Raw genomic sequence first — 14842 nt, forward strand, 5'->3', positions numbered from 1 at the left:
GGCAGATGGGCCGGGAAGGACAGAGGACCGATCCTCTGAACGCGCATTTCACCCTACCTCCACCTGTGGGTTCCCAGGCTAGGCCTGCCACCCACCAGCTGTAACGGCCCTGGATGACTCACTTGACCCCTCAGAATCTCTGTTTCTCTTCATCACAGTGAGAAGCTTCGCCTAGAAGATCTCCAGGGACCTTGTGAACTCTTGGAAATTGGGCTCTTTTGAGAGGCTTGAGGCAGGAAGAGACTGGGGTAGGGAGGAAATCAGACCTCTTCACCTGTCCAGGGATGGGGCTGAACCAGGTGATATCATAATGGGCAGTGCCCATCCTAGAGAGGGAATCAGGGTGGGGTAGGAGCAAGAAGGCTGTGAGGGAGGGAAGCTGAGAGATCCTCCACAGGAGGGCGGTCGCAGCAGCTGGGGCACCTACCAAGCTGTCTGGGAAAGGGGGGTGGTGGTCACTGATGTCTTGCAGGAGCCCCTGGTTGATAGAGCCCACCACGGCATCCCCTAGACCCCACTATGTTCCTCTTTTCCCATAAGACCAAGACCCCCATCAGCACTTACAGTGACTCCTACAGGGCTCCTGCCTCCATCAAGGAGGTCTATAAGGACCCACCTCTGTGGGCCTGGAAAGCCAACAGGTTTGTGACTCCGGTAAGTGGCGAGCTGGGGCGGGGGTTGGGGGGCGGGCAGTCCATAGTGTACGGCTGTGGGTGTCTGGATCACTGACAGTGTGTGGTTGTCATTATGTGTTTGTAATTATTTGTAGCTTTGTGTGTGTGTGTGTGTGTGTGCTTCATTTGCTTAGGCATGGAATTTATCATGATATATATAAAGTAATACGAGATCCTGCCCTCATGGTGCCCTCTTACTCCACCAGGGTAGGAGATGGGGAGAGATAGATGATAATCAAGAAATAAATAAGAGTTTTGTAAATTGTCCCAAATTCTGTAAAGGACATAAACGGGGTATTGGAAATGGAAAGTAACCAGGGAGGGCTACTTAAATAAAAGTAATGAAAGAGGTCTCTCTCTTTCAAGGTGACATTGAGCTGAGAATGGAAAGGTGAGTGAGAAATAGCCATGTGAAGAACTGAAAGAATAGGGTTCCAGGCAGAGTGATCAGAAAGTGCAAAGGCCCTGAGGCTGCCTGTGGGCTCTGCCTACAGGCATGTTTTTATGCATGCTTATTACAGTCTCCTGTGTCTGTACTTGAAGACAGGTGGCCAAGTGGGGCTGTGAGGCTTTCACAAAATGGAGAGAAGATCTGTAAGTCTAACTGTGACTCTGCCCAAGGGAGTTTATCTGTGTACCACCCAACAAAACTTTGCTGAGTATTTACATGTGTCAGGGACAATGTGGTTACAGTGAAGGGCCAAGCCATGACTTTGAGGTTCTCTCAGCAAAACGTGAACAAAGTAGGACTGCCCAGTGTGGAACATGCACCACCAGAGGCTTGTGCTGGTATAACAGCCAGAAAGCCACTCCCAGGACTTGAAGGGCAGGTCTGCTAAGAGATCCAGAAGAAGGACGCTCCGCTCCCAGCAGAAGAGAAATGTGAGAAAGGGCAGCCCAGTGGCAGGGACCCACCAGGAACTGAGAACTGGAGCAGAGGGAGAGGCCAGCCCTATGGTAAGAGAGAAGCCTGCAGACCATGAAGGGCTTCAGGTTGTGTTGAGAAATGTGGTCATAATGGTCCAGACTTTTGAGCCTGGGAGTGTCATGCTTGGATTGTGAGTGAAACACTCTGGCCACTGTGGCAGGAGATTGAAGGGGCTGGAGTTGAGGGCAGGAAGCCCAGTGAGGTGGTGAAGGATGGGGGAAGAGGATATAGGTGGGAGATAAGGAGAGACTGTAGCAGTGAAAAATAGGAGAGTATTTTTGAATAGGAGACTATTGTTGATACTCTCAATAGTACTCTCCTACTGTTGAATAGGAGAGTCTTTTTAAAATAATTTTTATAATTACAAAATAAATATATGCTCAATCAGAAAGTGGGGATCACTCAGAGAAGCACAAAGAAAATGGCCTATAATTCTCACTACCCAAAATAACTACTGTTAATTTATTATTATATGCCCTTTCAGGAAGCAAATATTTTTTTATGAAGGTGGTATCATATTGTATACTAATATGTTGAATCTTGCTTTTTTCACAAAACCATATATCAAGTACATTTTCCTGTGTCAAAAATATTCTATAATGTAATTTTAATGACTATAGTATTTTATTTTATGAATGTACCAAAATATAGTTGAGGAATCTTATATTATCGGAAATTTAGATTATTTATAAATAAATTTAAATTTATAAATAAATCTAAATTTTGCTAGTATAATTATTCTTGTACATTCTTTGTATATATCAACTATTCCCTTAGGATAAATTCATAGATAGAAATTGTTGAGGGAAAGGATATGTGAATCTAAAAAACTTTGCATATACACTTCAAATTGCTGTGATAAGGGTTATAATAATCTACATGCCCACCAGCAAAATATGAGAGTGTCTGCCTGCTTTTCCAAACTCAATAGGAGGGAATTTTTAGGAAGCAGATAACACACCTTGGTCACCATCTAGATATAAAGAAGAGGGGAGAGATTAAGAGGACTTCTGGGTTTTGGACTCTGGAAAACTGAAGGAAGGGCAGTGCTACCAACTGAGATTTGGAATTGCAGATTAGAGAGAGATTAGGAGTTCATCTGGCAACAAAAATATTCAAGGACTTCCAGGAAAAGATGTCTGCTGTGTAGCTGGATATACTTATCTGAAGCAAAGGAAAGAGGTTTGGGCTACAGACATGAATTCTGAAATCAACATATAGGTGGTAGCTGAAGTCATAGAGATTGCCAAAAAAAGAGTAAGAAAGTGGCCAAGGATAGGACTCTGGAGCATATCAATATTTCAGGAGTAGGTAAAGGAAGAAGAGCCATAAAAGGAGATAGTGATAGGACGAAAATCATAGAGAAACCAACAAAGACAGCATTATTAGACAAAGCTCGGTGTCAAATGCTGTCAGCCCAGAAAGGGATCTCTTGGATGTAGTGACACTTAGCCGCCTGGCTAAACAGCTTCAGTGAGTGGTGAGGAATGAAAGTCAGATAGCAGTGGGATTAATAATGAAGGAAAAGGCTTCTGCCTCTGGCAGTATGGTGGTCTAGAAACTCTGAAGGGCCCTCCTGCTTCCAAACAACTAGGTCCTGCATAAAAATTAATTTTCATTTTGTTTTGGACTGTCAGTAGAGATGAGTAGTAAGTAAGCTAAGAAGACAGGATTGCCCTGAGGACAAACGCCACTATCAGTACTACAAGCAGGAGTTTAAGCCTTAAACTAGCTGAAAGATGGAGCAACTGAACCTGTAACTTCCAAACTGAACCAGAAAGTCCACTGATCTCTGGCTCCCTTCCTCCCTGCTACCCCAACACACACACACACACACACACACACACACACACACACACACACACACACACACACACACACACACAATGAATGTATATCTTCTATGGTTGAAAATATCCTCAATGTAGGTTTCCAGGTATCCTTAGAGTATGGTAATCAAATCTGAGCTCACAATAAAAGACAAAAGGAAACAAACCACCATATGACAGAGTCAACAGAAACAACAAACAGCAGACTTAAACCTCCAAGGATGTCAGATATTAGAAATAATAGTTAAAGAACACAAAATAATTATGAACTTTTCTAAGCAAAATGTGAACTCATCAAAATGAGGATGCAACAAGAGATTATATTTTTAAAAGAATGGACAGATTTTTTTTTTTTTTTTTTTTTTTTTTGCAGTATGCGGGCCTCTCACTGTTGTGGCCTCTCCCATTGCGGACCACAGGCTCCGGACGCTCAGGCCCAGTGGCCACGGCTCACGGGCCCAGCCGCTCTGTGGCATGTGGGATCCTCCCAGACCGGAGCATGAACCCGTGTCCCCTGCATCGGCAGGCGGACTCTCAACCACTGAGCCACCAGGGAAGCCCCTGGACAGATTTTTTTAAAGAAACGAAATTTTAGAAACAAAAGATATATTTGTTAAAACCAAAACTCAATGGATGGATTAAGGAGCAAATTAGACACAGCTTAAGAACATCAGTGAAATGAAAAACAGAGCAGGGGGACTTCCCTGGTGGTCCAGTGGTTAAGACTCCACGCTTTCAATGCAGGGGTCACGGGTTCCATCCCTGGTTGGGGAACTAAGATCCCACAAGCTGTGCAGTGTGGAAAAAGAAAAAAAAAACAGAGCAAAAGAAATTTCCCAGAATGCAGCACAGAGAGACAGAGAGCTATAGAAAATATGGAAGAAACATTAAGCAATATGAAAGAAAGAGAAGATCCCACACAACTATTTGGGGTTCCAGAAGGAAAGAGCAGAAAGGAGAGTAGTCATTATCTGAAGAGACAAAGGCTCTTGATTTTCAACAACTAACAAGAGAAATGAATCCATGGATTTCTAGGTAACACGTGAAACTTCACAATGCCAGCTTAAGAGATGACCTTAAAAACATGCAGAGAGAAATTATTTTCAATGTGTCTTCCTTTCAAGAACAAAAGAAAGATAAAGACACTTGCAGACAAACAAAAACTAAAATATTTACTACAATAAGACTTATAATAGGGGGTTTCCCTGGTGGCACAGTGGTTAAGAACCCGCCTGCCAATGCAGGGTACACAGGTTTGAGCCCTGGTCTGAGAAGATCCCACATGCTGCGGAGCGGCTAAGCCTGTGCACCGCAACTACTCAGCCTGCACTCTACAGCCCGTGAGCCACAACTACGGAGCCCACGTGCTGCAACTGCTGAAGCCCTCACGCCTACAGCCCGTGCTCCGCAACAAGAGAAGCCACCGCAATGAGAAGCCTGTGCACCGCAATGAACAGTAGCCTCCGCTCGCCTCAACTAGAGAAAGCCCACGCACAGCAACGAAGATGGAACACAGCCAAAAATAAAAATAAAATTTTTAAAATAGACTTACAATAAAGGAACTTCTAAAGGATACACTTTGGGGAGAAGGAAAATGATAACAAAAGGAAGGTCTGAGATGCAAGAAGGAATAGTGAGCTAAGAAACTGGTAAACATGAGATAAATTTAAACAAACATTGTCCATAGAAAATAATTATAATTTTTAACTTGTAAAATTTAAAGAAAAAACCAAAATATTGGAAAACAATATCATGTAAATTGTATATTGCGAAACAATATCATGTAATGTACAAGGATAGGAAAGGAATTTTTACAAAAATTGTCATTATTCACAGATGATACAGTTGTGTTTATAGAATCTACAAATTATTAGAATAAGAGAATTTAGAAAGTTGAATGAATTTAAGATAAAAAGCATATTTAGGAAACATAATCTTAAAATATATACATCATTTTAGCAACAAAGAGTGAGAGTAAGTAGAAATAAATCTAACAATGTGTGCAAAACTGTATGGACAATATTATAAAACTTTGAATACTTTAAAAAAGATAATTAAATGAAGAGGCATAACATGCTCATGAATAGGAAGAGTCACTAACATAAAGATTCCAAGCAATTCTGATTAAAATCTCAACAGGAGTTTTTGAAGAATTTGACAAGCTTTCTCTAAAATTTATAGAGAAGAGCGAAGGCCCAAGAACTAGCTAAAACACACCTGAAGAAGAAGGGGACTTGCTCAGTCAGATATTAATATTTATTACCAAGCTATAGAAATTCATAAAGCATAATATTACTGTAGGGATACACAAATTGATTAATGGAATAAAACAGACCAGAAATGGAGCCACACATATATGGAAACGATATGCAACAGAGATGACTGAAAGTAAAGCTATGGGAAAAGATGTATCAGGCTTGGGGTAGCATTACAAATCTGTGGGAGAAGATAGATTACTCAATGAGACAACTGGTTATTCATGTCGATAAAAATTAAATTGATCCCCTAATTCACGCCAAACCCCAAAACAAATTCCTGACAGATTAAGGCATAAATATGGAAAGTAAAACTGTATAATTTTAGAAAAAATTATGACATTATCTCCATTATCTTAGATTATGGATGGATTTCTTAAGGCACAAAAGCACTACATAAGAGATGAATAAATCCAACTATGTTAAAATTAAGAACTTATGTTCATCAAAAGACACCAAGGGCTTTCCTGGTGGCGCAGTGGTTGAGAGTCTGCCTGCCGATGTAGGGGACATGGGTTCGTGCCCCCGGTCCGGGAAGATCCCACATGCCATGGAGCAGCTAGGCTAGGCCCGTGAGCCATGGCCACTGAGCCTGCGCGTCCGGAGCCTGTGCTCCGCAACGGGAGAGGCCCCAACAGTGAGAGGCCTGCATACAGCATAAAAAATAATAATAATAAAATAAAAGACACCAAAAAGAAAATGAAGTTACAAGCCACAAACTGAGAGATGATAATTGCAACATGTAACTGACAAAGGAATATGTAGAATATATAAAGGACTATAATTCTCTGGGTTAAAATGAACACGTTTTGACTCCTTCCTAAAACCCCTCAAAAACTACAATAAATGCATATTTAAGACATAAATTTGCAAGAATAGTGAAAAAGAAGGACAATGACAACAAAATTTCAGAAGCTGGAAAGTGTGATAGATAAATAGTAACTGACACAGCAGATCTGAGAAAGCTGAATCCAAAGCCAGCAGTGGGAAACACAAGACATAATTCAACTTAAAACTGCAGAATTCTTTAAAGGCTCAGAAATTGGTAATACTAGGTTTCTCTGGAACAGAAGATGGGACAGGACCAAGGCTGAAACAACAATGATTTGAAAGCTAAGAAGCAATTAAACCCCCTCTTCTATTCCATGCCATAGGGTGACCACTCGCCCATCTCTGCAAAAGTCAGAAGGCTTATTTTTTGGCAAGGATCTCAGGACTGGGGATTCCAGACCCAGCTAAGGTCAGAGTACCATACTGAAAACAGATGAACCTACATATGCTGAATGCTAAACCCCCAGCAGCCCTCTTTTCCACCAGTTTCTCAGAACAATGGCAGCTAGGTCACTACTCTCAAACCAAAGACTGAAAGAGTCTCTTCTGAGGGATCTGATCAGCCCAAGAGAAAAGACCTAAAGATACTGACAGAGTTTGCAACAGAGTCTAGCCAGAGCATCCTACAATGATGCCCACCCACAGCTCAAAGCCTTCAATGAGCCTTTTTAGTCTCCTACTCATAAACATGAGCAGACAATCAAAGATTACAGACATCTGAGGAAAGCCTCAAATGGAAACACTGAAGAGTCTGTGAGTTCTTCTAAATGATTATTTGTGTGTGAGTGAGCGTGTCTGAGTGTGTATGTGTAGATATACATCTGTACCTCTGTCTATGAGGGTATCTGGGCGCACAGATCTATGTGTATGTCTGGAAGTGCATGTGTTTGTGTGTATGTAAAACTCAGGGGAGTGCTAAGTCATAGGGCCCCTCCACCCATATGGAGTGTGACTGTGTAGGATCTGCCCACAGAAGAAAACCTCAGCTGGGCACGGAGGATCCAAGAAGCCCCTCAGCTGAGGGGTTTTCAGGGGAGTAGGAGCAGCAAGGTCTCATCCCAGGCCAAGAGAAGCCTCTGCTCTTCGGATCATAAGGGTGAAATGCGGTGCAACGGTGTCATCCCAGCACCTCCTGCCCACTATGATGAGAAAGTCCTTTCTGGTGTTTGACTTTGCTGGGTGTCCCGCCCCTGAAACCCAGCTGCCTTTTCATCCCAGCTGCCTACAGAGACATGGGCCCACAACTAACGTGGCAATGTGCCTTTAGCTGAGGACAAGGGGGCCCTTGATCTGGGCTTCTACAGATCCAGCCAAACAAGGGGTGTTGGGATAAGATGAGGTGAACCCCAAGAAGCAGAGGGGCCCAGGTCCTGAACCAAGATCAGGAAAAAAAAAATCAGGATAGGATGAGGACGAGCACAATGTAAATGTCAGGGTCAAGGGTAATATTGGTGTCAAGAGGAGAGCCACAGCAGAATTAGGGTCAGGTTGGAGTCAGAGAATTAGATTTTAAAGTAGGTGCCCCTCTGGCCCCATCCTTCATCTCCTTCAAGGTGCCAGATTCACAGAGAGCCCTTCCAGTCCAAAACACCTGCCTAAGGTAGCCAGCTCCAAGGGCAGCCAGCCTTTCCTGAGGCTCCAGGTTGTTCCACGGGCCTGTTGCTCTGTTGGGGAAGACCCAGGCCCTGCTCCCAGCCAGCACACAGTCTGGAAGAAAGAGGACAGGAACACCCAGCTCTGCCCTTATAGGTCCCAGTCAAGGAAAGGACAGAAATGAGAAGAACATCAGAAAACCACTCTGACTGAGGGAAAATGTTGGGTTCCAAGTCCGAGCCTTGGATGGAAGAAAAGGAGAAAAGGGTGATTCAAGCAAAAGAATTATGCAGAGGGAACCAATGCTGGCCTGGGGATCCCTCTGGCATAGGGAGAAGGTTGGGAGACCCATCTGGGCTGAACTCAATAGGGGCTAAATCTAGGTCCAGCTGGATACCAAGGCTGGGGTGTCCATGCACCTAGCCATCTCCTCCCCTCTCCTTGCCAGGGCCTGACTCAGACTGTGCAGTGCCACGTGGATCCTGAAGCCCTGCAGAAGATGGTCAAGTGTGCTGTGCAGGACTACAGCTATAAGAGTTCCATACCAGGCCACCCCTACTTGCCTGAGAAATACTGGCTCTCTCAAGAGGAAGGTAGGGCCTCACCCATCACCCAACTGTGACCCCATTCAGTGACCCCAACAAAGACCCTACACCTGAACCCAACTTGACTTCTGACCTCCACCCTGATCCTATACAAACCTTATTCCCATCCTCGACCAGGGCTTCTCTAATTATCCCTATTCCAGTTTGATTCCCAACCACCTGGCCTGACCCTGATCCTGACCCCTGACCCTGGAGGAGGAGATCCAGGCTCTGCCTTTTGGGAGCTCCCAGTCTATGCCAAAGAATTGGAAGAGGCCTGGGCCTTATCCCTAAAGAGAGGGAGGGAGCATTAACCTCCTCCAAACAAATTCCTCCATGTGTATTCCGGTGCTATCTCCTCCAATCTTCTTAGTGACCCTGTTCCACCAGGTTCCCTTCTCTCCTGCATCCCTCTACCTCACCACATCTCTCTCCCCTCAACCTGGAAGCCTTTTCTAATTTCCTCCTGTCTAAAAATTCTCTCTTGCTCCTCCCCTTCATAGCCAAGATTCTTGGAAATGGAGTCTATGTCTCTACTTCCTCACTCCTTATGCCTTATGAGAAATTATCTTTCTCATTTGGTTAGGTGTTTATTATGTCTCCCTGTACATTCCAAAAGAACAGAGAGTCTTGTTTTATTTAGAGCTGTGCCCCCTCCATCTAGAATAGCAGCAGGCTTCATAAGTATTTGTTGAATGAATTGATGATTAATCTTCAATTGAAATTGGGAGTCTGCATCTCCTACACTCATGTTTAATGTTTATTAAAACTGATCTTGTATGGTTCTAATTACCTCATCCATGGGACTCTTCAGTCTTTTCCTCATGAGACCTACCCTATGTATTTCACTCTGACCACTCTCTACTCTGTGAAACTCCTTCCTTCCTCAGCTTCTCTGATGCCTCAAATTCCTGGGTCTCTTGTCTAATCATTCTGGAAACATGGGGTTCCTCGGGATGCTGATCAGAGCCCTCCTCTCTCCTTATTCCTCTCCTGAGACCGTTTAATCTAACCCACATCTTTAATTACTGACAACTCTAAGTCTTTATTTCTAGCCTTGTCCTCTTACCAGGATTCTGATTATGATCAAATCTACCTGAATGGCCCCAAACACTTCAAACTCAGTATGTCCAACCCACCAACCTGGAACTCCAAGTCCCAACACACTGTCCCACACATACACACACCAGCTCTTCCTCTAGGGCTCCTAGACCTCTTTTCCTAATCTCTCACATGTATTCTTTCACACTGTTAGCGTGGTGGATCAGAGAGGAACTTACAGGACACTTATGTGACTGGATGGGTGGGGCTTCAGAGGGTTTTAAGGAGAGAACTGTCTTGGTCAGATTTTCATTTATCATAAGTGTCACAATTTCTATGTAGAGATCAGATTGTAGGATTTCAGAATGAGGCAGGAAGACCAGTAGGCTAATAACAATAATAATCACAATAATAATAATGGTGATGATGATGATGATAGTTTTCTCTGTGCCAGGCATTGTTCTAAATGTTTTACATAGAATAACTTATTTAAATTTCACAATGACCTTATGGGGTAGATAGTATTATTACCCCCATTTTAAAATTAAGGAGACAGAGACAAGGTGAAATTAATTAACTAGATCAAGGTCACACACAGTTAATATCTGGCAGAGCTGAAATTTGAACCACAGGAGTCAGTCTACAGAGTCTATCCTATTAACCATGACATTATTGTCTCCTGGTTTAGGCACTGCAGAGATACAGGAGTGATATCATGGGGGACTGGAAGAAAGAATAGAGTCAAGTGATTTTAAGGAGGCAGAATAAGCAAACTTTGAGCCTGGATTTGGAAGATGAGAGGGAGGATTTGGGAGGAGGCCCGTTTCCAGGGTTTCCAGGTTGGCTGATTCAGAGAGGGTGGTGCCAGGATGAAAAGTGATCAGCTCTAAGGACCCAGGCTCCACTCAGAAGCTTGTCTTAGGTGGGATATAGGCTGCATCTCAGTGTCTAAGACAAGTATGGGGCCAGGCTGGGCTTTTCTGGCCTAAGGGAGATGAGTGAGAGTCCAGCTTTGTGCTGGGGATCAGAGGAAAAACATCTAAGGGGTCCCAGATCCTGGGGCAGAATAAGGAGTAATACTGTCTTATGTCTCCACCCCTATGATCAAGCAGACAAATGCAACCCAAACCACTTGTGCGGTAACCAGTATAATACATGGAGGATGGGACCTTACAACTGTATGTGCTGGAACAAATGTGCCACATACCTTCCTTGGCTGCCTAAGGTATCTACTGTGTCCAGCAAAAATGCCTGGGGCCTGGGACCACCCCCCACCCTCCATCTGCCTCCCAAACCACAGTGTCTGATATTTCACCATTAGTTTCTCATCCCTTTACCACCAACAATGCTCCAAGGCCTTTTCCCATTTGTGAGACTAGGGTTTATATTTTCTAGGAAACAAGGGAGCTCAGGAGTGAAGCAGTGCTGGGCCTCTGGGTCCCAGTCTCTGGCTAGGCTCTGTGGAGACATGGCTGGTGTGCACTCCTTGAGGTGCTACCTTCCTGAAGCTGGCCACCTGGTGCCTTCCCACATGGTCTGGCCAAGAAGTCATTGATAGGCTGAGTCTACCTGCTCCTCTCTCCCCTCCTTTGTGATGTGAGCAAGGACAAAGGAGGGAGAACAAGGCCATCCAGAGGCAGAGCAGATAGATACAGGAGAGTCTTCCAAAGAGACAGGAAAGAGTCCAGCCATGGCCCCAGGCATGAAGAAAGAGGGAAGATGTAAAGATAGCAGGCAAGAGTAGGGACTCTTAACTGTAGGTTGATGGCCGACCTCAGGTTGACCGAACCCTTCTGAATCAGAACTTCCTCAAGAATCAAAATCAGAATTTTTCATAAGTTCCCCAAGTGATTCTGATGGGCAGGCAACACTGCAATATTGAAAAATCCCTATTAGAGAGACGTGAAGACACAGCTACACAGAGGCGGCTAGACAAAGAAGGGTAAAATCAGAGGCAAACGGTGAGACAGGGATGTCAGAGGTGCAGGTCCAGACCTTGTCCACCTACAGCTCCACTTCCCCCACCCCCACCACCTGGGAGGCAGAGTAAAGCGCGTTGCCCAGCGACAACCCCAAACACTCAGAACGTGGGAGAGTAGGGGAGCTTCTGGGGGGCGGGAGAAGGCGCGGCCTGGGACTAGTCTGCGTGTTCTGGGAGAAACCCCAAAGGAGGAACTCTTCTGGATCAGAGGTTGAGGCAGCGTGTGTGCCACTTCCAGGAGGCCGGGATGGAGACAGTAGTTCGAGGAATGCCCTTGGTGTACCCTCCTAAGCCGGAGCGACTCAACGCCTACGGTAACGGATGGTGGGACAGTGGAGGGAAATGGGTAGGCCAGAAGGACGGAGGGATGGAGACCCGAGGTACGGGGCGGAGGCCGAGGGCCCTGGAGAGGCTGTAACCTTGTCTCTATCTGTTTGTGTCTCCATCTCTTCCTGTCTCTGACCTTGTCTCTTCCCATTCCTGTGACCCTGTGTCTGGGTCTCCCGGGCTCGGGACCCGCGGGCGCAGAGCGCGAGGTAGTGGTGAACATGCTGAACCCGCTGTCACGGAACCAGCCGCTGCCGAAGATCACGCCCCGCTGCAGGTGTGTGGACCCGCTGCTGGGCGGGCTGCCTTTCCAGGGTTATGAAAGCGCTTTCTCGGGCCGCCACTACTGTCTGCGCGGCATGGACTACTGCGTCACCGGGCCACCCTGCACCGAACGTCGCCTACGGCTTTTGCGCACAGAGCGGCCGACTGCAAGGTTCGCAGGGCCGCGCGCGCGGTAGCCGGGCCCCGCCCCCAAGCAAGCCCCTCTCCCAGAGTCCCCCCTACCCCAGCTGCGGACGCTCCATCCCGAACCACTTCTAGCTCTGACCTGCCTCTGTGCCAGACCCCACCCCGCCTCCAGCCCATGCGGTCCGCTTACTGGCGCCTCCCTGTCCCGCCCTCCGGCCTCAAGGCCTGAACGTACAGCGGAGGCGGGAGAACCTGCGCGGAGATACCCGAGTTCCTGATCCTATCCCTCCTGAACTGGGCTCAAGGTCAACCGGGCTCCTGTACGTCTTCTGGAGGCTCTGCCCGAGGATTTCTTTGAGGAACAAACTCCGCACACCAGTTTGTTCCCCCTTCCCACACCCGCCGGCCCTACCCCCTACCTGGTCACCCGGCCCTGGAGACGCAGGTTCTAGCTTGCGGAGTGCCATGTGTCCTCAGAACAGTGTCCCCTATTCCTGGGCCTCGGGTCACCGTTGGTAATGGTCAGGGTCATCGCTGGGTTCTGAGAAGGCAAGGAAGTGGTGACCGCATTACCAGAAGGGCCCTGGCCTCCTCGGAGCCCCGCACCACCTCTGGAGGTAGACAGCCTCGCGTGTTATTGTGGAGAAAACTGAAACTCGGGCGCACAGCAGAAGCCCAGACTGCAACGCGGCCTTTTCCCTGCACTTGGCGTTAGACAAGGCTGGCTGAGCCTGGGAGAACTCCAATGTCCGCGTCTGTCTAGAGAGCTGTGAAAGGGGGAGGGAGATCCTGAACCCTGTCCTTAACCCCGTGGTGATACCCCGTCCCTCCCCAGGCTGAGAGAGACTGATTCCTTGTGCGAAACTGGGTCTTATCCCTCACAAGGGCGTGGAGGAGCGAGAAAGTGTCTAAGCCTCAGAAACGTCGCCTCGTCGATAAGCTGGAGTAATTGCTGTCCCATGTTGAGGATCCGGGGGCTCCCAGGTCCTCAGTGACTGTACCCCAGCCCTCCCCAGAGTACAGCGTTCTCCGCTGCCCAGCCTGGGCGGCAGAAACAAGGCCTTAGGGGGAGAGGGACTTCAGGTGTCTTACCAGAGGCGACGTTTCGAGGTCTTGAAGGGACAGGAGGCCGGACGGGAGGATCTCAGAGCCGTAGGACTGACACCTGAAGTGCGGCTTAGAGTCCTGGCCTGGGCTGGGGCATAGAGGGAAGTCAAAAGGCCCGACCCATTCCTGCCCACCGCTTCCTTCTCCAGGAGTGTATCGCCCTGCGAGCACCGGCCAGGAATGCAATTGTGTTGTTATAACTCCCCCGCCGTCATACTACCCTTGTCCGAACCTTAGGTAAATCTGGCGCACACACATGCAAATGCGCACCCACACAGAAGCTGTAACCTTGGCATGGCCGGGGACCCAGGGACTAGTTGGGATAACTGACCGCTGCGATGCACCGACTGGAAGATGACACCAGGGGGCGATGGTGCCATGGGGAAGTCAAAGCTGGCAACTAAATGAGAGGGCATGGAGATGGCATTGAGGGTTTACAGGTTGGCAGTGAGGCTTAGAGTCAAGAGATCAGGGCGTTAGGTACAGGGCTTGAATTAAAGGGTAAAAAGTCAGTGTTAGGGAGCGGGTATTGGGAATCAAAAATTTAACAGTAGAACCTGAGGTCAAGAGGTCAGTGTTGGAGCCTAGGGCCATTATTCGGGGCAAAATGTTGGGATAAGATTAGCATTGAGAATTGGAGTCAGATGTATGGGGGTCAAAAGGGCCGACCCATCTCTCCCCACAGATGGGACACAAGTCACTTCAAGAAGACCGGTGGCCCCCAGAGAAACAACTATGTCGTCCACCCTGAGTTTGTGTCCGAGACCTATCCTGACTACCACTGCCGGTAGAGCCCGGGCTGGGTGGGCCAAGGGGGCTGAACAATAAATAAATTCTTCATCCTAAAGGCTGCCTCTCATGTCCTTACCCAGCAGGATCTGGCAATGAGGAGCCAGTCACTCAGGCCTCTGCCAAGCCCCCTCAACTGAGATACACTTTCTCAAAGTTATCTTGCCTTGAGCCCTCCCCACTCCATCATCTCAGTACTTCCCTTGGGTGGCCCTGAGTGCCCTCCTGACGCATGGCAGTAGCCCTATGAAGGGCATGACCTCCTCCTATCCATCCCAGAGCCCAAACTAATGGGCCCACCTAGCCACGCAGGAGGGCCCATCTACCTCCCATGCTAGGAGGGCCCCACAGCTGCCATTTCCCCAATATCCCCCAAACCTAGATGTCCCTTCATCCCCATATCTCAGTGGACCCAGAATCACCCATCCTGCAGTCAGAGCCATGTCCCTATACTCGAAGCTGTTGATCTCTGTTCCCAGAGTCTCCATACAG

The 14842-nt window shown here is 47.2% G+C and overlaps 2 protein-coding genes across 2 annotated transcripts in view; one reads left to right on the forward strand and one right to left on the reverse strand.

The window, feature by feature from the left end:
• DNAI1 (dynein axonemal intermediate chain 1) overlaps positions 1-12991 on the reverse strand; it is a 130100-nt gene extending 117109 nt beyond the window's left edge. Inside the window, exon 1 of the mRNA XM_067041295.1 lies at positions 12874-12991. Coding sequence (XP_066897396.1) covers positions 12874-12921 — 48 coding nt within the window. The 5' untranslated portion in view covers positions 12922-12991. The remainder of the gene's footprint in view (positions 1-12873) is intronic.
• SPMIP6 (sperm microtubule inner protein 6) lies at positions 350-14362 on the forward strand. The gene is given in 8 exon segments (XM_067041305.1): positions 350-654; positions 8559-8703; positions 10848-10960; positions 11955-12030; positions 12245-12479; positions 13711-13747; positions 13749-13798; positions 14247-14362. Coding segments are annotated over 8 exon segments (897 nt in total). The 5' UTR covers positions 350-519; the 3' UTR covers positions 14353-14362.
• Positions 14363-14842: the final 480 nt, after the last annotated feature.

This window comes from Kogia breviceps, chromosome 8 (assembly GCF_026419965.1).
Source record: "Kogia breviceps isolate mKogBre1 chromosome 8, mKogBre1 haplotype 1, whole genome shotgun sequence".
NCBI lineage: Eukaryota > Metazoa > Chordata > Mammalia > Artiodactyla > Physeteridae > Kogia > Kogia breviceps.